The 22,265-nt window shown below is 52.2% G+C and overlaps 8 protein-coding genes across 8 annotated transcripts; 3 read left to right on the top strand and 5 right to left on the bottom strand.

The window, feature by feature from the left end:
- Positions 1 to 1,535: 1,535 nt before the first annotated feature.
- On the top strand, positions 1,536 to 2,400 carry BO80DRAFT_75302 (uncharacterized protein). The gene is made up of 2 exons (XM_025724765.1): positions 1,536 to 1,956; positions 2,094 to 2,400. The coding sequence occupies exons 1-2, from the start codon at positions 1,755 to 1,757 to the stop codon at positions 2,246 to 2,248; spliced, it is 357 nt and encodes a 118-aa protein (XP_025579948.1). The 5' UTR covers positions 1,536 to 1,754; the 3' UTR covers positions 2,249 to 2,400.
- Positions 2,366 to 3,571, bottom strand: BO80DRAFT_420823 (TRAPP subunit BET5). The gene is made up of 5 exons (XM_025718459.1): positions 3,462 to 3,571; positions 3,184 to 3,394; positions 2,966 to 3,111; positions 2,812 to 2,900; positions 2,366 to 2,764 (listed from the first exon to the last, which is right to left on the bottom strand). The coding sequence occupies exons 1-5, from the start codon at positions 3,496 to 3,498 to the stop codon at positions 2,747 to 2,749; spliced, it is 501 nt and encodes a 166-aa protein (XP_025579947.1). The 5' UTR covers positions 3,499 to 3,571; the 3' UTR covers positions 2,366 to 2,746.
- Positions 3,572 to 4,406: 835 nt separating this feature from the next.
- Positions 4,407 to 7,531, top strand: BO80DRAFT_474591 (putative calcium/calmodulin dependent protein kinase; the record flags this gene model as incomplete). Its single annotated transcript, XM_025723193.1, has 6 exons — positions 4,407 to 4,488; positions 4,668 to 4,672; positions 4,761 to 4,937; positions 5,021 to 5,791; positions 5,849 to 5,986; positions 6,053 to 7,531. The coding sequence occupies 6 exons, from the start codon at positions 4,407 to 4,409 to the stop codon at positions 7,196 to 7,198; spliced, it is 2,319 nt and encodes a 772-aa protein (XP_025579946.1). The 3' UTR covers positions 7,199 to 7,531.
- An 818-nt stretch (positions 7,532 to 8,349) lies between these two features.
- BO80DRAFT_344114 (putative AT DNA binding protein) lies at positions 8,350 to 9,639 on the bottom strand (the record flags this gene model as incomplete). Its single annotated transcript, XM_025715261.1, has 3 exons — positions 8,350 to 9,224; positions 9,373 to 9,487; positions 9,598 to 9,639. The coding sequence occupies 3 exons, from the start codon at positions 9,637 to 9,639 to the stop codon at positions 8,350 to 8,352; spliced, it is 1,032 nt and encodes a 343-aa protein (XP_025579945.1).
- A 1,394-nt stretch (positions 9,640 to 11,033) lies between these two features.
- On the bottom strand, positions 11,034 to 11,883 carry BO80DRAFT_75166 (uncharacterized protein). Its single transcript, XM_025724764.1, has one exon. It carries the CDS (start codon positions 11,637 to 11,639, stop codon positions 11,175 to 11,177), a length of 465 nt encoding a protein of 154 aa, XP_025579944.1. The 5' UTR covers positions 11,640 to 11,883; the 3' UTR covers positions 11,034 to 11,174.
- Positions 11,884 to 16,158: 4,275 nt separating this feature from the next.
- set2 (SET and WW domain protein) lies at positions 16,159 to 19,431 on the top strand (the record flags this gene model as incomplete). Its single annotated transcript, XM_025715286.1, has 4 exons — positions 16,159 to 16,672; positions 16,952 to 18,570; positions 18,634 to 18,714; positions 18,781 to 19,431. The coding sequence occupies 4 exons, from the start codon at positions 16,159 to 16,161 to the stop codon at positions 19,429 to 19,431; spliced, it is 2,865 nt and encodes a 954-aa protein (XP_025579943.1).
- An 844-nt stretch (positions 19,432 to 20,275) lies between these two features.
- BO80DRAFT_396566 (translation initiation factor 6) lies at positions 20,276 to 21,966 on the bottom strand. Its single transcript, XM_025717350.1, has 5 exons — positions 21,601 to 21,966; positions 21,432 to 21,503; positions 21,288 to 21,374; positions 21,035 to 21,223; positions 20,276 to 20,956 (listed from the first exon to the last, which is right to left on the bottom strand). The coding sequence occupies exons 1-5, from the start codon at positions 21,633 to 21,635 to the stop codon at positions 20,596 to 20,598; spliced, it is 744 nt and encodes a 247-aa protein (XP_025579942.1). The 5' UTR covers positions 21,636 to 21,966; the 3' UTR covers positions 20,276 to 20,595.
- On the bottom strand, positions 21,735 to 22,112 carry BO80DRAFT_440387 (uncharacterized protein; the record flags this gene model as incomplete). The annotated part of the gene is made up of 1 exon (XM_025721125.1): positions 21,735 to 22,112. The coding sequence occupies one exon, from the start codon at positions 22,110 to 22,112 to the stop codon at positions 21,735 to 21,737; it is 378 nt and encodes a 125-aa protein (XP_025579941.1).
- Between the last annotated feature and the right edge of the window lie 153 nt (positions 22,113 to 22,265).

The raw sequence follows: 22,265 nt of genomic DNA, 5'->3' as shown, positions 1-22,265 counted from the left end.
TACGACTTCACCAGGCACGGACTCCGCGCGCTCCGTCCAACACTGAACGGTGAGACGGAGACGGGCACGGCAGCAAGCAGCGGCAGCAGCAGTAGTTAGTCCCTTCCCTTTCTCCACGAGTCCACGTAAACTAGCCGAAGAAGCGAATGACCGGCCAAAGGGACGGGTTCAAGCTTCATCGCATCCGCGTGTCCTTCCCGAGCCAGATCAAGCTGTTTCAAACCCCATCTTCGTTCGGCTCGACTGTGTACTGTATACACCATCCAGATTCCTGCTGTGCCAGCCGCCGTGGGTGAAACTCAACTCGGGGTGGGACCAGCTATGACTGCTAGATACCACTGCGGTTCTCCCAGAACCATGCACATGCCTAACTATCTGGCACTACAAGAACAACTCGCATCGGCAACACGGCATCCTCAGTTATCAGATGATGGCTGGCGGAGACATAAATCTTGATCATGCGGAGACTGAACCGCCAGAACATCTCGGAGATCACCTCGACTTTGCTCATCGGTGGCCCAGCATCCCAAACCTTGGGAGCTTAAGCATTCCCATTATGAAACACACCGACCTATCACCACCGGGCTGAGACCAGCTCGCCTGCAAAAGAAATCAACAGCTATGGTGCCCGTGCTGCAGTACCAGGTCTCCATCGCTCTGACCGTATCTTCATCATCGCTCAGCAGCGGTTGTTGATCGCCCCCGTGAGTCACTGCGAGCTGAGCGTGCTTGGCAGGCAAATCCTCGTGTTCTGGCGCAGGCTAACCTTATCGAACCCGGCCTCTGCGAAACTCCTCGCGCAAGGAACAGTCAGATGAACCACGCGAACGCGCAGTAAAAATAGGATCGAGAATCAGATCGTGCTGAGCACACCTGGGCGACCGATTAGGTAAGGTAAGAATAAGATAACGTCAGCCACGCCGAACTCTATGCAGCCCATCAACCGGAGGGAAACAAACAACAACACCATCACCACCACCATGTCCATCACGTCTCCCTCTGGCACCACCCCATTGGTGTCTTCAAATCGCTCACCAGCGTTCAGGGACCATCACACCGATAGATCGGCGAGGATGGCGCGGGCGGCGGTGAACAAAAGTCTCCTCAGATCCAGGCCGTGGCGAATTACTTCAACGTGAGTCAAACAGATGTCATCGGCGCCGGGGATGAATTTCTGGCTGTCCAATATCGACCCAATATGCAGCTGGTACGGATAGCTGGAGCTTGATTTTCTGACTCTCGATCCGCTGTTTGCGTGCTTTTCATAGCATGGATCAGGCTCCAGCCCTACCTTACCATGTACACACCCACCCATCCACCAAGACTCGAACAACCCCGTACATCTAGATCGCGATATGGTGTTCGAAACTAGGATTCTCCACTGGCATACCCCACTCAACCCCAATCACCTCACCTTCCACCTGTCATGTCCTTCATGGTCGATTCAAAAGTAGTCAACATCATGACATCTTCAAACCTAAATCGAAACCCAATCTTAATCTCCCCTCCACTTCCCACTGCCTACCCACCCCAGTACTTAGCACCCAGTAGAGATTACTATGTATGAACGAAGTACTACACATGACAAACCTGACATCAATATTGCATCAACCCCCTCCAATGGCACTTAAATAGCCACCTCCCATCCCGCTACATAAACATTTACCCAACAATCCAATCGAATATCTGCCCTCCACAAGACAGACACCAAGACCTCCACCCAATCAACTCATTCTCCCAACCAACAAAGCAAAATGTCCAACCGCTACGAACGCTCCGCCGAAGACGCCTACGAGGCGCAGAACGACCCGTCCCCGGTCTCAGGCACCTACCGGGACAACACCTATGCGCATGAGACGCAGTCCAGCCTGAGGGGCCAGATCCCCGTCGCCAAGGACGACGATTATTATGATGATCCGATGCAGCCGCCGTACTCGAACTCGGATGAGCAGCTTGGTAGGTTTTCTTTCTTCTTTGGTGCACTTCCTTGTATTGGGCTTGTGGTTGTGTGTTGGGGGGGTAGTGAGGGTGGATAAAAGTGGTTTGGGTTTGGGTATGGGTATGTGGGATGATGGCTAACTTGGTTTGTGTAGCGCGCGATGAGGACGAGGCGCTGGATCAATCTAATGTGATTCAGGGTCGGACGCGTGGGGCTAAGCCGCAGACTAGGAATAAGTATAATGAGGGTCCCGGAGAGGATGACCTGCCCGATGAGGTGCGGTATGGATACTCTGGCGTGTCGAGATAAATTTGTGGGTGGAAATGAGATGAGAAGGGAGTGTACGAGCATGATGGTGTGAATTGATTGTGTATTGGATGTATTATGTTAAGTAGTATTTGATGAAGAGGTTTCAGATAGGTAACGGTTCAATTAAGGACATAATTCATAAATCGTTGATTCTTGCGGACGGTGATGGACCGTCCCCGACTGGTCCGTCGGTCTGCGCAAGGCGGCTCGGGGTGCCTCGTCGGTCCGAGGCTTTGCAATATGTGCTGTTCAAGTAGCCCCCGATATCCATGGTCTTGCTGGATGATCGTGCAGCATTTCTCGACTATCGACGAAAGGATCTGGGAATGATCCCCGTCGCACCCGACCTACCTACTGCACGGCAGCACACTGCAGCCGTAGGGAAGCGGAATGGAGAACGGGCCGTCGTTGACGCCCCTGTGAGAAGCTTCATTATATGTGCTTCGATCTCATTTCGATCCAGGTTCATGAGCGAAGTGATCATGCAGATTTCTGTCTTCAGGACAGCACGCGAGTCTATTGCCATGTGAGATGATGTCCAACTGTACGACGACAGCACATACCACGAACTGTTCCAAAGACTCTTCAAAGAGCTCATTATTTACTCCAATGCCCCCTGGATGCTCCACGGGGGACAACGGGTTCTTGACCACTGGAGGCATAGACAGTCAGCACATGCTGTACTACATGGTGCCAAAGGTGAGATCAGCAGCATACCGTATTCGACATAGAGGTTGATGTAAATCTGTTGGAGGGCAACCCGCATGCTTGGACTTTTGAGATCCGTAAGCATGACAAACTTGATATTGGTCGGGGTCTCGTAGTAGTGTAGTTTGTATTGGCTCGTCCGGTACGTGACGAAGCTAAACGTGGTCGATGGTCAGCGACAGTCCCCACTCGAATCCCTAGCAGCCGCATGTGGAGAGGGTCCTTACTTATCGTCCTCGCCTCCTAGCTTGCGAGCCATGTTCCGCAGGGAGAAGACCGTCCCGAAGATGAGCTTGGCATCGTCGTCGGTGGTGCGCGCCGATTGACCTAATGTTGCGGGGAGGCCCGGAGCCGACGCCTCGGAAGTTGGCCGTGAGGATTTGCTGCCCACCGTGGAGACCGGGCGCGGTAGCCAGCGCCGTTTATAGATGCATTCGGCTAGCAGAGAGAGAGAGCAACGGTTAGTCGCACGAATTGAGATTGATGGAGTATGCGGGAGAGGTACCATGCCGGTCGAAGATGTAGAACGAATACACCACCATTGCGCCAAGAAAGGTATAATAAAGACGATTTGGGGCAGTACCAGGAAGCCGGAGGAGTCCGGGGGTGTTCCTGAGGAATGGGGAAGAGGCTGATGATCTAAGAAAGGGGACGAAGCGGAAGAAGGGGGAAGAGGAGCGGAGAAGCGGAGGAGCTGAAGATGGAGCGATCGGGATCAGTTGAATTAGACTCGGGATCGCACTCGTGGGCGGTGAGCAGCTCACGGGGCCGATCCACGGTTATCGATAAAAATATCCTCGCCGTCAACAATCTTATTATTAGGAGATTAAATCGGTCAACTATGTAAAAAAGCATCCCTTGGTATTAGTCGCCCGTGGGGCCTCGAAAAGAAAACGGCGCCAAACGGGCAGGGGAACACAACACCGCCAGTCAAACCACCCAACCCAGTACGGAGTACGCAGTAGCATCATCAGCCTTACTTAAAACCAAACGGTAATTAGCCCTTCTGCGCGCCTTCCTCAACTGGGCATCCAACTCGAACCACTTCGACCACTTCTTTCCCCTCTCGCCGTCGATCTTCTTCCCACGCGGCCCCCTCTCTTCTCGCTGCTCTCTTCCATGGTTGCCTTCTTGGTTTCCGCACCCAACCTTTGATGAGAAAACCGTGGACGATCTTCTCTCCCTCTTCTCTCCTCCTCTCCTTTTCGAGTGCTCCAGCACCAACACCAGCACCAGCACCACCCTGAACCCTTTCGTGCCGGACCCTCGGCGCAACGGCGGCTTATCTCCATTTCCTCGTAATCCCCGATCTTCCCCACACTTCATCACAGGCGACCGTCATTTTCCTCCCCTCATCGCTGCCGACCAAGACAGCCAAGGTCCGGTCTTTGTGTGAAACCCTCGGGATCCCTAATCCTTTCCGCTGCTGTTCCGTCGCCCATATCCTCCAATGGCCCAAGGGAATGCCGACCTTCCCCAGCAGGATGCCAGCCCGATTCTCACGGAGCGGCCGCCGAGGCCGCCGCCCTTTCGTTATGGGTGAGTTGGACTTCCCTTTTACCATGATGATCGAAAATCCCCATCCAGCCCCCCTTGGGGCCGCCCCCGGGTTCGTGTTCTGGATACTGATTCAACCCGGAATTTAGTTCCACCCCTTCATACGAAAGCCCCCAGAGACACCACCGCCGAAACCCAATAGTCAGGCGTCCAGTCAAGGTAGGTTCCTTTGCTCCATGATCTCAAATTATTCTCCATTTATTTACATCCTTCTCGCTTTATGGTTTCCTGCTGACACACTCGATAGGAAACGCTCAATGCTCGATCTGAATATTATACAAGCCAGGATGATGGTACTGCGGAGCATAGGATCAATCAATATGTGATCAAGCAGGAGATTGGCAGAGGATCGTTCGGAGCAGTGCATTTGGCTACTGACCAGTTTGGAAACGAATATGTATTTTGCCTTGCTCCATGCCATCTTGTCCCTGGCTACATTTCAAGTATGTGCCCTTGCCATTGCTGACAGAGTCTGCTCCTGTCTAGGCTGTCAAGGAGTTTTCCAAGGCTCGTTTACGGAAACGTGCACAGTCGCATCTTCTGCGCCGGCCTCGAGGCCCCAAGCGTCCTTCTGATGGGTTTAACTCCCCGCTGCATCGCCGCCCCCCAGGCGAGGACGAGAACACAGAGAACGCCCTCTACCTAATCAAGGAAGAGATCGCCATCATGAAAAAGCTGAACCATAACAACCTCGTGTCCTTGATAGAGGTATTGGATGATCCCAAGGAGGACTCGTTATACATGGTCATGGAGATGTGTAAGAAGGGCGTGATCATGAAGGTTGGGCTCGAGGAAAGAGCTGACCCCTATGACGACGACCAGTGTCGCTGTTGGTTTCGAGATTTGATACTGGGCATTGAGTATCTGCATGCGCAGGGAATCGTACATCGAGACATCAAGCCAGATAACTGTCTTCTGACGAGCGATGATGTCTTGAAAGTCGTCGACTTCGGAGTATCTGAAATGTTCGAGAAAGATTCGAATATGTTCACTGCAAAATCGGCCGGCTCTCCTGCCTTTCTCCCGCCGGAACTATGCGTAGTGAGACACGGAGATGTCTCGGGCAAGGCCGCAGACATATGGTCTATGGGTGTCACATTATACTGCCTTCGATACGGCAAACTACCCTTCGAGATGCAAAGTATCTTCGAGCTTTATGAAGCTATCAAGAATGACCCTGTGATTTGCGAAGGGGAGAGCGACGAAAACTTCAGGGATTTGATGTCACGAATTCTGGAGAAGGACCCGTCAAAACGGATACAAATGGAGGAGTTACGAGTAAGTTTAGGTGGATGCTGCCCTTACGCCGTTCATTTGTTTATGGATGCCATACAGGAACACCCGTGGGTGACGAAGAATGGACTTGATCCCCTATTACCAGAAAGCGAAAACACCGCTGAAATCGTCGGCCTCCCCACGGAAGAAGAGATGAACTCCGCCATTACGAGGACTATTGGTCACGTCCTCGCCGTGGTAAGTCAACAATCTTCCTAACTCACACTCGTCGACCGAAGAACTGCAAGCTTATCAGGACCATAGATCAAAGCTGTCAAGCATTTCAAAAGGCTCATCGACCCGGCAAAGGCGGATCCCCCTATGCAGAGTATCCTCGGTCAAGAATATGAGACTCACTTTGTCGAGCCTCCTATGGAAATGGAGCCAGATGAAAGCTTATCGGCCGGCAATATGCCCATTCTCAATAACAAGAGTCAGAGCCTGAACACATATAATAGAAGGCCCTGGGAAAGGGATAACGTCGTGCAGGGATATCACCAACGGCGCGAGGATATCGTCTCTAACCACTTAACAGATAACAGCAGCGAGTCTGTCGGTTTCCACGGGAAATCCGATCCTTCTCCAGGCAGCAACAGCAAGAACACGCCGAGGCTCGAACCCGAGAGGAAGGATTCTGGGTCGATCCGCAGCACTAATGTTATCGGGGGGTCTCTTGACGACCTGCAAGCAACCTCCACACCTCAGTCCCCATCTCCTTTCGTCGCACTGTCTCGAGCAAGCTCAGTCACTACAAAACGCAGTGTCGAGGGGACTCGTGGACATGCACGCGACCCTCTAGAGGAGGAATTCCCATTTCTGTACATTGGGCCTTCAACGTATACGGGCTCCTCTGAGGAAACCAAAGGGGATCTGGATGCCGACCCGATCTTCGAAGAACCGGATACTATGATCTCCGCCGAACCGGCCGAGATGGACGTGGAACTGTCCTATCCAATTGTGAGCGAGTCACCAGGCGCTGCTGAATTTGACATCTACGAGACTGCCTACCGACAAGAAATCGAACGCATCCGGACACGCACTCTTCCACGACAAGGTACTATACCTAAGATGTATCTCACTCGTCGCGTGGAAGGAAGAGACGATGTGAAGAAACTAGTAGGACAGGATACCCCTGATCTGGATTTGGGGGCGGGGAGAAAGAATACCGGCTTAAGCCTGAGCTCTGCCGTCAGCGCAATTCGGCTTCAACTGGAGCAGCAGCAGAAGCTAAAGGCTGCAGAGAATCAAAAACCAGCCCACCCCTCTTTATCATCCGCATCTGTTGCGGAACCTACTGCATCATTGTCTGCGGCGACCGGCACCACAGCTCCCGATACGTCGAACTCAGCGGCTTCATCAATCAGGTTAAGAAGTTTGCTTGATCGTGTCAGAAGTAGTCAGGATCCATGAATAAAAGAGATCTAAAGGGTTGCCGGACCAGATTTCTGGGGTAGGTCAACAGAAGGAAAATGAAAATCCGCCAATACATCTCATATGTCACATAGTCTTGGCAACCTTGTTTCATAATGTAACCATACATCTCAAGGCGGGGACTTTGTGTGACAGCCAAGCGTCGTAACTGGGGTGCCGCGAATAGAATCGTCTCGTTTGTACAGCCAATCCTACAACAACATATGCTACAATACGGCATGGTCATATCTGGTGTCTACAGAGGGTGCCTTTTCTGGCCCTCCTCGTTCTTCCTTTTGCTGTCTTTGATCTTCTTTCGCCCTCTTTGCCTTGTTTCCCTATTCCAAATGACACGGCGATCTCTGAAAAAAAAACAAAAATAGAAATAAAAAAGAAGCTCAAGCTGTACATATGAATCGTCAAGATCTGATCACTAAAAAATTAGTAATTATCCAAATAATTAGGTGCTGACAATAGAACTCCGCGCCTGAGATTGGCGAAGATATGATCAGTGGCGCAGAATGGGACAAATGGAGTGAAGATGACGAAGGACAAGGAAAGCTATATCCCAAACAAGGAAAGTCAATAGGCCACGTCATATTCATAATGTTCGCATGGATCGAGACTTGGGGGAAATGGGCCGGAAATCCCGATAATGTGCAGAATCGATATGTAGGAAAGATCATCAACTCAGTGCGTCATTAAGGAGCATGTATGCATATAGAGAAAAGAAAATCAAGAAGCTGAAGAATGAAAGTGGACCAATCAGGCCCTCATGATGATTTTGACCGACTTACGCACAGACTTCAGTGTATTTTCTGTGCGCAAGGCAAGGCAACTGACCAAGAGGGAGCAAATTGGACCTGTCTGTCGGATGCTTCATCTCGGACATAAGGATATCGATCCACCACGTATGAGCAATCAATTTGTCAATCAAGCCGCCCCGCGGAAGAGCGGAGAACCGGTACGCGAGAGGAGATGAGAACGTGTGTATGCGGTGCTCGTTGCCTTGCTTTCGTTACCACTCGTTTCGATTTGCTCCCAGGAGGAAGTTCCGGGCCAATGCTATCTATCGTTCATGATCAAGATTATACTTCGTTCACCATGCCGAGAAGTCTTGTAGAATCAGAGAGGACTTTTTGTTCTTGGCGTCATTCTGGTCTGTTCTCAGGCGGTCTGGTCATAGGCAAATCCGGGGCTGAGGTGGGCGGTTCGTCTGGGAATCTGCTGGTAGGGTGCATAAGGATCCTTCGGTTGCTTTGCATAAATGGGCTTCTCTCTGGTGGAAGAGGTTCGAAGGGCGGTCCGGGTTCTCTTCGCGTGAGTGCTGTTTCTCTATGGCCCAGTTGTAAGGCCTGGGGCGAAGGCAGCGTCTGCCTTATCTCGGGTGGGCGTGGTAGCTCTCTCATTGTAGGGCTCATGTCTTGATTTGGGATGTCCCTCGGTCGCTCGTCGCTAGTCGGTCCCATCAGTGCCACTGGTCTTGCCTGCGGAAGTGGGTAGTGCATCTCATGTCGCGATAAGTTTGGCGGTCGACTGCTGGTGGCTTGAGGAGGAAAAGACGGTCCCCCTGTCCCAACCCCGGAGGGGCTAGTGGGTGTAGACGAAACTTTCACCTTGTTAGAGCCAGACCGTCGCGGGGGCGGATATGTTTCTCCCCGGGCCTCAGCAGCTGCCTTGCGCCGTTCCGATTCAGCCTTGTTAGGTCGTCCTCGCTTCCGTGCCGGCTCGCCTCTAGCATTAACGCTCTCCGAGCTTGGGGATAAAAGGGCCGAGGCACCACTCTCACTACTGTAAGAGGCGGTGCTGGTCGCAGGACGTGGTTGGATCGCGCGTGGGGCACGAATTACCTTGTCCGAGGGAAACAGAGGCCTTTTGCGCAGAGCGCCGCTACTTTCTGGCACCGACGCCGGTATGGGGGGCTCATGGGGTGGCGGAGGAATCGAGCCAAGGCCTTGAGTGACTGAGAGTTGGACATGTTGACACATGTTAAAGAACGCCATCTGGCAGGAGTTGAGAGAACGACCTGGACAGAATCAGATCAGCAATGCCAAGTCAACCCTGCAATCGAATAAAGGCCGCCCTATTATGCAACCAATACGAACAGAACATAGCCGCATCAGCTCAGGCTGACTAGTGCAGAAAACAAGCGGGAAGTGCTGGCGGATCAGTACCTTGAGGAAGGGGTATATCCGCCCAGCTTGGGGAAATATTGAAGTCCCTTATCATTCTCACAAGATAGTGCGAAGGAACTCGAGCCTTCTTCAGGATTTCCGTGAGTAGAGTGTACTAGAGTCGGCCACATCCCCGTCAGCTAACAGCACATCGAATTCCAACAGCAGATGAGTTCTCGTGCCCCGTCCGGCAGAAGGATGAGAGGCGAGAATAAGCGGCCCTACCTTCTCCTCCTCAGTCCATGGCCTTTCTGGTAGATTCGACATAGCCAACGGACCATGGAGGTATAAATAGGCGGCTCCCCGGCTTCACAGACAACCCAACAAACAAACCGAAAGAACAACGACGCCAGAATACAGACTGAATCAAGCTATAAAAAGCGACGCGTCACGCGACTACGGATGTAGAATAGTATAACGAGCAAAACAAAACGCCAACCAGAACGGGACCGGGCCACACAGAAATGGGCAGGGGATCCGGGGGAATAAAAGTAAAGATGGAATCAAAAACAAGAAGAGAAACAGCAAGAAGGACAAAACTGCCACTGAGCCTCCCAAACGGAATGATGCGTCTACACCGGTGTATCAACACGTGGGCTCTCAGGTAGAGATGCAAAGGTGATCCAGGGGCACCGGGAATAGAGACCGAGAATGAGAATCAGAACAAAGATCAGCAAACGAAGGGAAGGAAGAAAAGTCGTTGCACATGGGTTGGATAGCAGACATTGAAGGTCGAGATAATATTCACTGGTGGAGTGGAACACATGGAAGCCCTCAAGGAAGAAAAGAAAATAAAATAAGAATAAACAGCGTAAGGAGAGGCTATAGAAATGAAACAACCCAGTAGAAACACCTTGGATGAATACACAGGTGTTTCTGTGCTTCAGGTCACCGCGTGGAACAAAGGCTTGGGAAAGGTCCAAAAAGAGGGATGGGAAAGAGGGGAGAAAACAGGGAATTAAAAAAAAAATAGAAAAATGGAATGGAGATAAAAATAAACGATGGGACTAGAGTGGATCGTGGCCCTAGCAGAGCAACGTCAGGGCAGTTGTCCGTTGTCGTTGCTTGAGATCAAATGGATTTCTGGAACGAACAGTTTCAACGGTGCATACTGGTACCACACCGAGAGATGAGAACGAACGTAAGAAGAGGGAAAGGGGGAAACGAGAGACGTTCAGCCAGTAGTGAGGTAACACTGTATCCTCCCAGGAACTTTTTCTAACCAAACGGACTTTTTAATTCGGGACTGCGCAGGAAAGAGCTGGTGCAGATGCCACAGGCATGCGTCCGGTTGGCAAGAGGGAAGCTGCAGGGACTCTCTTTTCTTTAGGTTTCCCCTCTGCCTTGCGACTTTCGAGGGCAAGACGAAAGAGCCACAATGGGTCAGAACTTAAGTGACTCGGATAAAGGATGGCGGATCCCGCCAAACCAGCCTGAGTTGGATTAGACCGGAACCTACCGAGAATAGGATAGTGTTTCAAGAGCGATGGTTTCAAACCGACTTCAAGTGTCGATGCCATTCGCAGCAGAGGGGGGAAGGGGAGGGGGGGGTCCTCAATCGGCACCCTCACTAGAGGAGGGGCGCATTAGCTCTGGAATTTCCGAGCAAGTTCGAAAAGGACCAGGAGGGGTGCCAAAGGGCAGAGAAAGGCTAAGGATGCAATGCATGAAAGCTGAGAATCGATAGGAACCCGAACGGGTTACAGAGCAGGGGGGGGGGGGCACAAGACCAAATTGAACTCGGCGTGAAGAAGCAATGCAACAACAGCCTGCGGCTACTGCTGTACGCCCTGGCTACGGATTCAGACCAAAGTTGAAGCCCTGTGCGCTAAAGGAGGAATAGTAGAAAATTTAAAAAAATTAAAATAAGAATAGGACAGGGGAAAGGTAAAAAAAATTAGAAAAGTAAAATAAAAAAAAAAAGAGGATCGTCTAGCCATGTCCTGAAAGGCAAGACTTGCCGCCTTTGGGTCTAAAGGCGTTCCTCCGGGGCAAAAAGGACCCTCTGGCGGGAAGCAGTGTGTTCTGGCTGTATATATTGGACGACAGGTGATTAATGATGGGTGGGTACCAGCGCCCCAAGACGTTGGGTCAGTCAATGGACTAGAATCGACATGTTGCCCAGAACTGAAGGCTCCTGAGGGAACGAGGTTCGGGGCTGGGTCCCGGAAGCAGGTAGTGCGGTCGATCCATCCCGACAGCAGCTCGTTTCTGTGAGCCTGTGTACTGTAATGCATACAGTTACAGGACAATGCAGCGGCGTGCATTGGCCCTATTCACGATAGCAGGAATGCATCCGGCGATGACTGGCAGAAAATTGATAACAGCGGAGGCAGTTGATAACCGCAGAGGCGGGGTGTTAGCCTATTAGCCTCCACAATAGGCGCGGACGAGAGCAAAATCCTGGAGGCTGGGTGAAAAAAAAAAAGTATGGAACCCGTTAGTGCAGAAGACGATGGATGGAACGAAGGCTGCAAGGATGTTCCGGAACGGCCAGGCCAGCACTAAGCCGTCAGACTGGATCCTCCCTGTCCACTTGAGTTACCCATTCTATCCAGCATGAACGAGATGAGTATAGGAAGATGGATGTCTATTAGACATGAAGTGGTGCGAGGCCCCTAGAAGCTTAGCAGTATAGAGAAAGAGGATGAGCCCCGTCAATGAGAAATAAAGATGAGCAGTTACCGGCGTGGGGATGAAGGGATTGTTATGCCGAAATGAGTTTCCTGGTTCTTGCTCTTCTCTATTTTCCCGTTTAAAGTTTTATTTTAGTTTCCTCTCCATTTCTGTCCCCAACACTGGTCGGATGGAATCCGTCAGAAAAGACATGGAGCAGACTGGCTGGACGGCAGGATCCTTCATCCACAAGGCAGGCCGGGTTAATACCACCACGCTTGTGGACTTGCTTGACGGCTAGTACTACACAGTACCTCGTCGGGGCGTTGTGGTGACGATCTAGCCAATGTTGCCGCTGATTTTCATTTGACGGGTCGATTGTCGGGTGGCCAACAAGTATAATTAGTAGCAGTCCAAGAAGCAAGTGGTCTGCACTCTGCATCGTAACATCTGATCGAGACAGACAATGGCCCATGCACGAGAACCATGCAGGAGCAGCATTGCCCCGCCAACTTGAATCAACCGTCAGATGGTAGTGCGCTATAGTCCTGCATGGACTTGTTGTCACTGAGGCCGATGGGCCCCTTCGACCTTCCCTGATGGACCCGGATTGCGGCCTTTGATGGCCAGAACCGTGGTGGTCGTATCCATTGATCAACCGCCTGCATGGGGGGTTGTCAATCGACCAAGAAACGAAGCATGTTGTGGGAAAAAAGGGGGAGGATCGAACAAAGGGAGTTCCGGAGCGAGGATGGGCATTGGGAGTGGCAGAGGGGCCTGTGGCGCAGTCTGTAACCTTACCGAGTCACCGCTGACCGTGACCGTAGTTGGAAGAGTCAGCTTACCTACGGGCGCTGTCTGGCTTGGTACTATGCAAAACCAGTAATTCGGTACCCGCCACGGAGGTACCGGCGACCTTCCTGGCAGGCGGGAACATTGTGGCAGCCCCACCCCTCAGGTACCCGCAGCGCTTGTAACTGGGAAATCCAGACTGCGGCAAGCGCTGCGTGAAACTTGCGGTGCGTAAACTGCTAAAAGTGGTAATGGCCAATGGCCTCATCATGTCTCAAGTCGAATTGCAGACTGACGTTCACAGAATCTCTAGTAGTCCATTGGCCTCCGAGGGTGGAACTTTACATCCTCATCCGCCATATAACACCGTAAGGCCATCGGGGGATTTGCTCTGCTGGCTCGCGCCTTCTTAGCCAGTTTGACCATGATGGTGCTGGTGTTTCAAGCACTAGGCGCCTTAGTAGGTTAATTAACTTCCGGCCAAGGTATCTTCACCTTGCGCCAGGGATGGGCAACCGGACGTCGTAGAATTTCTCTCATAATAATAATAACCGCAACGATCTCGGGTGAAAATTCTCCCTGCCATCTTCTGGTGTCCGTCTAGACCAAAGAGAGCTTGGCGAGAATGTTCAAGAAGCATGGCGGGATTTTTTCCTGATGAAGCTTTACCGGAGTATTTCTATAAGAAGGCAACTGAAGAGATGCATCAGGGATGATGTGGGTGGAAGATCCATGTTCTCTGCCTGTCTGCCTGTCTGCCTCTTTGGTGCGCACAGATGTTCTTTCTGACAACCCACATACAATCTGCATTAGTAGTTTGGTTAGTTAGTCGCTTCGTATGCTTATTCATGAGGCCATCTTCGAAGGTCCACTCCCTCGCCAATTCCGACTCGCCTTCCTACAACCCTCCCCCCCGTTACCTATATTAAATATCCTCTGGGAGGGTTCCATCTAATTCCTCGTTCGTTTCTTATGGCCGAGTGTTGGGGCCCTAGCAGTGGTAATGATGAGCGCATGCATGGGCCGAGTAATATAATCCTCGGCTATGGAGATCTAACGCACACTGTACCTACGGAGTATTCCGGAGGTACAACCCAAGTGCGTGGGAATGGGATGGGCGGCTCCGAGAGGTACTTGAAGAGGTACTTAGGCAGTACCTCGGAGGATCTCTCTGTGGATGTAATGGCCCCAATTCATCCCAATCAATACCATACATACAATACTACTAGTAGTACGTGGCAATCCCAGCCATCCTTCGAGGCAACACCGGTTCATGCATGGGTTGACTCCGACGGTCCGCGGCTTATAATACGATCAACGAAGATTCACTTTGCTGGAGGGCCCATCTCTGTCTCACGGGCAGTCTCTCCTTTCCCTGGGGAGATGCTGGAGCTGGGGGGCGGCCAGATTCCATGGATCCGAGGTCTCACAGAAAGTCACAAAGCACGGACGCCGAGAAGGATTGGAGCGTCCCGTCCAGCGTGGGACGGTTGGCATCTCATATTATCGAGATTAGTCCAAGGATCCAGTCACTTGAAAATGCTCCTCCGTGCCAGGTCCGTCCCTGCTCCGGCTGGAGGTTCCGCCGACCTAGTGACCTGAAGTTAAAATGAGAGCGATCCTATCCCACTCCATTCATCCGGCTAACTGGCCACCCATCGATCCTTCTAGGTTACATACGGAGTGCATATACATCATGCATTGTCCGAAGTGCGACGCCCTCGTCCAATCGCTAACCGCCCCGAAGCACGCCAGTCTGGAAGCATGGTAGAATGGTCCTGAATCTGACATGTCGTCCGGACAGTCATTGTGGTGCATCTCAATGCTTCTCTTGCAGATCTCTATCCGTACTCCGTACTGCGTGCTCCACTGCATGTGAGCCTGCCGGCCGTGGTAGGGTATCTTTGGTGCAAATTGATCTTCCGGCCGCGCTCCCAGCCATTGGAGAGCAAGATTGGGATAGTGAGCTGCATGGCCAGGAGGACCCTAGCCCTAGCTCTGGTGATTTGGGCTTCTCGTGGCCTATGGTTTTGACTCCCGCATAAGCGAACCACAAGTTGGTTGGAGGACAGTCACCCCGTCTCCCCGTCTGCAGGTGCCGGTTGTCTTAGCCTTCATGCGCTCTTCCTGCTTCATAACTACCCGGTGCCCCGTCCTCGGAAAATGGGTCAAGAAAGGATAGCTGGAGTGTTGGACAGGCGATAGTATGTTTTCTTTCTCACTCAGAGCCACCAGTGTCATGTCCCAAGTTCCCCCGGTGCTTTGACCTCTGCCCCCTTTCTGTTCTTAATGACCTGCCTTTTCCCGTTGTATTTGTTCTCGTACACCGGTATTCCGTTCGTGGCTTAATGTCGGCCTCGAATGCAATGTCCTGGTCCCATACCTCCATATTAATCCCGTTTTACCCCCAAACCGGCACCCTTCCAAAGTTCTCTTACTGACGCTCAGAAATTTACAAAGGCTTTGCGGAACACATGATCTGTTTATGGGCTATATACGAAGTACAGCACTGACAACCCAGCTCTGCCCGTCCCGGCACCGTGACGCCATGAGAACGAGTGCTCAAAGAATTCATATATCCTGCGGTACTCACGCGAATGGGAAAAACGCAGCTCTTGCTTAGGAAACCAGGTGGCAAGGATGACATATACCAAATGGCTGCTAGTGAACCCAAGTCAAGCATTGGAGGTCATGCTCTGGCGATACTGGGTATGATCAGGTACAGACCCTCTCGCTGGGGTGATAACATAAGTGGAGGACTATATACTTCTGCCACAGCATCGACTGGTGGCAAATATGTACAGTCCAATGCTTGGTTAACTTTGCACTCTGGAATGAGGCACATGGTGAGCAGGGAGGGATTATTGTCATGGGCTGGAACCGAAGTAATGGGCGGGGGAGTCCGAATGGTTGTTGCATATTGAATGAGCGACAAGACCCTTTAGTCGAGTGAATATGATAGACCGCCTTGGCTTAGAATACATTGATTGAATGATCAGAATGGAATTGAGCATCTCTTAGACGGTATTAGGGTCCCATTGGGGATTGGGGCCTGGGACTCTTTGGCCCTCGAGGTGTTCTTGGCACCCGCGGAAAACGTGGGCGATGCTTTGCTTGGACTTGCGCCTTTCTGCGGTCGTTCCTCATCGAATTATTCTGCCAGTCTTTCCTCATCGCTTCACTTTCCCTCCTTTGCTCTCTTTCTTTTTCTCTTCGCCTCCCGCCCCCTTCTTTTCTTTCGCACTTCTCTTATTTTTTTTTCCCCCTTCACCCGACCTTGAAACCTGCACAACAACCTCTCACGCTGGCTCCGATCTAGCTAGCCACAGCGCATATCCCAACGGGCACCCCATAGTTGCGCGCCCCGTCCGTGTCGTCATGTCCCCTCATGACTACGCGGACCGTCAATCAGAATCAGTCGCAGATGCGGTGACCGCGATGAAGCTGGTGTCCGACGCAGCGCCCGAAAACTCAGCCGTTAACGGTGGGGAAATCATGGTCAAGGACGAACCGATGAACACGGCCTCCAACGCCTCCCCGGTCCCTACCCCGAAGGAACAGTCACGCTCTTCTTCTCGATCCCCGGTGAAGAAGGAAGAGAGCGAGGAAAATGAGCAGAATCCGACAGGGAGGGAGGGCAGCCATGTGGACAAACCGGAGGAAAAAGTTGGGGGGGACATTATCGTCAAACTCGAGCCCGGACAGCCTCCCAAATTGACGCGAAGCTCCTCTCAGAAGGTCATTGCGAGGCCGCCGCAGCTGTTCTCTCATCTGCCGGATAGCACAGCTGAGGCGGAAGCGACGTTCGACCTGATGGACACATGCACGTACGCCAATAAGTTCATGGGATATACCGAACATGCGATGGAGTGCGATTGCGCAGAGGAATGGGGTAAGTCATCGTAATTCTCCTCAGGCGCTGTTTGTCTACTCGGTTTTCCCCCTCGCTGGTTTCTCCTTTCGGCTCCTACGCGTGGCGGCGAACCCAACGTGAAGTGGTCGGGACGGCCGCTTTTTGCTACGCTTTCCCTCTGGGCTTCCTTTTCTTTTCATTTGATCTCCTTTCCGTTTCCCCTCTCTTCATTTCATCCCGTTTCTTTCTAGGTTTATTTTTGCTTTTGTGTGCTTTCCCGCCGACCTGGCTTACTAGGACCTAATTAACCCAACCTAGAACCGTCGGTCTCCAAGAATTTGGCATGCGGTGAAGACTCGGACTGCATCAACCGCGCCACCAAGATTGAATGCATGGGCGATTGTGGATGTGGGCCAGAATGCCAGAATCAACGGTTCCAGCGAAGGGAGTATGCTCCGGTGGCCGTGATCAAAACGGAAAAGAAAGGGTTCGGTCTCCGGGCGGAGGCCGACCTGCGACCGCACCAGTTCATCTTCGAATATGTGGGTGAAGTCATCAACGAGGGCCAGTTTCGACGCCGCATGAGACAGTATGACGAAGAAGGGATTAAGCATTTTTATTTCATGTCCCTCAGCAAGGGTGAATTTGTCGATGCGACCAAAAAGGGTAATCTGGGCCGGTTTTGCAACCATTCGTGCAATCCTAACTGTTATGTCGACAAGTGGGTCGTTGGCGAGAAGCTCCGCATGGGGATTTTCGCCGAACGGCACATCCAAGCGGGCGAGGAACTGGTCTTCAACTATAACGTTGACCGTTACGGCGCAGACCCTCAACCGTGTTACTGCGGCGAGCCGAATTGTACGGGCTTCATTGGAGGCAGAACCCAGACTGAGCGGGCCACGAAGCTGTCGAATGCGACAATCGAAGCTTTGGGCATTGATGATGCAGACGGCTGGGACACGGCCGTTGCTAAGCGGCCACGCAAAAAGAAGATGGGTGAGGACGATGAGGAGTATGTCGATAGTGTACAGCCAAAGACTTTGGAGGAGAACGGCGTGACCAAGGTCATGGCGGCGCTCATGCAGTGCAAGGAGAAGTGGATTGCGGTCAAGCTCCTGGGGCGGATTCAGCGCTGTGATGATGAACGAGTCCGCAATCGGGTGGTGAAGATGCACGGGTATCAGATCCTGAACTCCCAGCTGGGCATGTGGAAGGACGATTTCAACGTGGTATTGCAGATTTTGGACATCCTGGACAAATTCCCTCGTCTCACACGGAACAAAATCATCGACTCCAAGATTGAGTCTACCATCCAACCTCTCACTAGCTGTAGTGATGAGCGTGTGGAGAAGAAAGCAGCCATGTTGCTGCAAGGCTGGTCAACCCTCGAGGTAGGATATCGCATTCCCCGCATGAAACGGGATCCCAATGCCACGACGCCGGCTGTCAATCAGTTCGAGCGGCGAGAAATTACTCGGGATGAGCGACGGCGGTCAAAGTCCCGTTCACGGTCAAGGTCGCGGTCAATCGAAGCGCCTCGTGGCCCGGCTGCCCAGACACGAGGCGGACATGGCCAGAGGAACACCCACCATCACGGTCCCCGGCCCTTCCGTCGACAGTTCAACCCCCTACCGCCAGGCTGGTTCGCAGCCGAATCGAACGGGAGGACATATTACTATTCGGCTCGTGGCGATACGACTTGGACTCGACCAACCAAGCCCGCTCCTCAGCCGCCCCCGCCCCCGAAAGAGTCGAGAGACAAGGCCCTGCAGGATATCATCGACGGTATCATGAATGCAAAGGAAAACACGCCAAAGGAGAAGAGTGGGACCCCAGTCACGCCGCAGGCTTCCAGGCCAACGCCGGACAGGAAGGATGACCAAGAAAAGTGGAGGAGCTATAGCGAGGAAAAGCGGAAGAAGATCTACGAAAACACCGTGAGTCACTGCTGGTAACTTTGGATACCATACAACTGGGTGGAAGTAATTGACCGGACGCAGCTCTATCCCCATGTCAAGTACGTGGTGGACAAGTTCAAGCATAAGCTCCCGAAAGATGACCTGAAGCGATATGCCAAAGACGTGAGATGATTCTTTCCCCGAAGCCGACAATCAAAAATCGCCAGGCTAATGTATTGCTGTCAACAGGTGGCCAAGAAATTGGTTAACTCGGATTTCAAGAATAACCGCGTCGGGGACCCTACGAAGATCGACGATAAACAGCAGAAGAAGGTGAAGAAGTTCTGCAAAGAATTCTTTGACAAGGCTGTTGCCAAGCACCGCGCATACGAACAGCGAAAGACAGAGCGGCAGTCGAAGGGGGCGGACTCGAAGCCGGATGTCGAGGACGAAGCGTTAGACGTGAAGATGTCTGACGATGAGGATGACAGGGCTCCAGCGCAGGATGAAGAGACCCCCGCGACCACAACGGACGAACTACAGGGCAACCTCAAACGCAAGCGAGAAGATGACCCCAGCGCCGGCGATGGAAGCACCACCGAGTACACCACGCCGTCTTCGTCCAAGAGACAACGATCCTCCACGCCGCCGCCGCCACCACCACCGCCTCCTATGAGCCCCGGGAATGAACAGGCCCAAAGTGGCGACGACAGCAACATGAAAAGTGATACAGACGAGCTTACCCCGGCCGACAAACCACCCTTCGACTCTCCGCCACCCCCTCCTCCACCTCCTCCATTTCCCGGGCAGAAGTTCGATTCCGAAGAGAACGGTTTCAATGGCGGAGAAGGGGTCAACGAGTTAAAGCCCTCACACATTGGCATCGAGGGACAAGTATAGCACGGGGGGTCTCGGCCAGCTAGCAATCAAGCTAGCCAGATAATTTTCACCATCCACTCCACCCCAGGGAAATCCAGCATCGAAACTGGTGTTTAGGAGTTCGCATGACATGACCATTGGCTGCTACCTGCTTCACTCCTTTATTTTTTTCTTTTCATTCTTCTTCTTTTCTCTCTGGCTTTGGGGATTCATTCCGGAGACATCTGGTTCGATGTGATGTGATGTGATTTGATTCGATTTGGCCATTTATCATGTTCTTGTTCCTGTGTCTCTTTTTCATCTTCTTCCTTTTCTTTCCCCTTTCACTTTGCCTTATTATCATTTTTTAACATGAATACCCCCCCCATCGTACCCGCGATAGCTATTATGATTGCATACCACCCAGTATTAGAGGCGAGGGAAGGCCAAAAATTCAACAACAAGGATATCTATTAGGTTTGAGAGAACAAAAAAGCGAGATGATAGCGATTCATTGCTTCCGACACTTGCATACTTTCCTGCATGCATGCATACATACATACGTACGTACATGACCGGGATGAATTTGTCGTGTCTGCGTACGGAGTATACGCGTGTGTATGTGTATGTATGTGTCATTATTCGATCAAGGGTTGTATTGTATAACTAGTTTATAATCCCTTTATCTTTCTTTCTTTCTTTCTTTCTTTCTTTCTTTTCTTCTTCTTCTTCACTTCTTACCATCTTGAGAATGAGACGGGATGATTGAGCTTTTCGCTGTGAGCTTTGGTGTTTGGACTTATGTTTGACTTTGATATCTGACTGGTGGAGAAGGGTTAGCGATCGACGAATCAATCAATCTATCTAGTAACTATATGCGCAGGCACATGTAACACGGGATGCATCTAGCTGGTTTTGTGTGTCGTACGGATTCCTACTACGTATGTACCGTATCATACATACCTGTCTGAAGATACTGGATAGACAGGCGTCTAAACCAGCTGGGGTACACTCATTCACTCATGGCACAATACGAATAGAATCGAACTCCAAATCGATCTTCACACCCAAGTCTAACCATTCCATTCATTCATAGCACAATAAGGATATTCATGTATGTTCGAGAGAAAGCACAAAAGAAAAAGAAAAAGAAAAGGTGGAGAAAAGGTCAGAGGGAAAGAGAGGGATATGGGGAAGAGAAACTCTCTAGTAGAAACTCTCCACAATACTCTCCTTGTTGGTACCACCGACACCAACACCACGGGGACCCATCTCACCCAGGCGGAACACACTCTCCATGACACTCAACTCTGTGGCCGTGGTATCCAGACCCGTGACAGCGAGCCAGTCGTTCACAACCATACCGGCTCCGACAACGGGGCTACCGCGGTTCACACTGCCAGCAACGAGGGGCACCTGGAGGAGGGAAGAGAGTTCGTCCTGGTCGCGGATGGAGGTCTTGGGGTGGACGATACCACCTTGGTTGGAGAGGGCCATGTAGGAACCCGTCAGAACGTTGTCGGCGACGGTTTGACGGAAGACTTCGACGCCGAGGACATCGGCGATGCTGTTGGGGTTTCATGTCAGTCTGGGTGGGCGGAGATAGCTGCGGGACAGAATGGAATGTGTAAGCATCAGGACGTACATCTCTTCAGTTTCCCGCTCGAGATCCGGGTGGATCAGCGCGACGTGGTCATTGCAGCAAATCACATTGCCCAGGGCGGACAGTCGCTCCTCTATACGTTGGATCTTGACCGAGTCAGGCAGCGTATTCCGGAGATGCTGAAGTTCTTGGTCTGTCGTGGTGGTGGGGACGAGGAGGCCTTTGCGGTTACTGGGGTCCGGCGCAGATGGTTAGGGTTTGAGTGATCTGGATGGATGAATAGACAGAGACATACCCAGCTGTGAGACGACCGACAATGCGGGTTCCAGCAATAGTGGCGTGGCAGATAGGGATGACATCTTGCAGTTCGGCCTCGAAGACACTGCGCACATGTTAATCGGACTGTTCGTCGTTCCAGCATGGACGGGAAAATATGCACCTGTAGAAGTTCTCGGAGGCACCGATGGCAACGATGGCGTATGAATTGGTGAGGCGGGCAAAGACACCCACTCTAGAGAGCAAATCTGCATTAGTTTTGGGTCCGAACAGCGACGAGGCCTGGCCGTACGGCCAGGCAGGCGAGCAGAAATCCTGCGGGTTCGTCTTACTCGTTGGAGTTCTCGAACTGTGCGCGGACGGCCATGATTCCTTCTGTCGGAGTCGGGTTACTGGTGGTGAGAATGGCGACGGGTTGGGTTGGAAAGCAAAGAGGCTGTGGAGGTGTCTTGTGGAAGAGACAAGATCACTGCGTGAGAAGGATCGAGGTGAGGGTGAGGGTGAGGGTGGTGGTGGTGGTGGTGGTGGTGGTAAAAAGGCGGGGTGATGTCGAGGCAGAACCTGCCGGGAAGAGGATCGTCGCGGGGGGAACGGCGAGAGGGGCACGAAGCGCAAGAGCAGAGAGATGCGACTCGCAATTGACACGGACAGACGAACCCGAGTAGTGACAGAGACGGTGCCAATAAACCTGAGATCGCACTGGCAGTGATGGAGGAAAAGCCCGAGGAAATAAAAAGCTTCGAGCGCGAGCCCCGCCCACGGGGCTAGGCCCAATCGGGGCGAGCGGGCGGCGAGGCGGCGAGGCCAAGGCAAGAGGAGTCATCGCGCTGCTCCCATGAGCCATTATGATTCATCCCCTGGTGGAGCGGTGGATCAAATCACCCTCGCCCTTGCTGGGGCGGTGCCTCCAGCCCATCTTCCTTTCTCTAACATGCCACCATCGTGGCTGCACTCCCGAGTGCCCCGGCGGGTTACATAGTACTTCATCCTGTCACCC

This window comes from Aspergillus ibericus (genome assembly GCF_003184845.1).
Source record: "Aspergillus ibericus CBS 121593 unplaced genomic scaffold BO80scaffold_2, whole genome shotgun sequence".
In the NCBI taxonomy this organism is placed as follows: Eukaryota; Fungi; Ascomycota; class Eurotiomycetes; order Eurotiales; family Aspergillaceae; genus Aspergillus; species Aspergillus ibericus.
The sequence above is the reverse complement of the archived record's forward strand: the minus strand, read 5'-3'. Positions and strand labels throughout refer to the sequence as shown.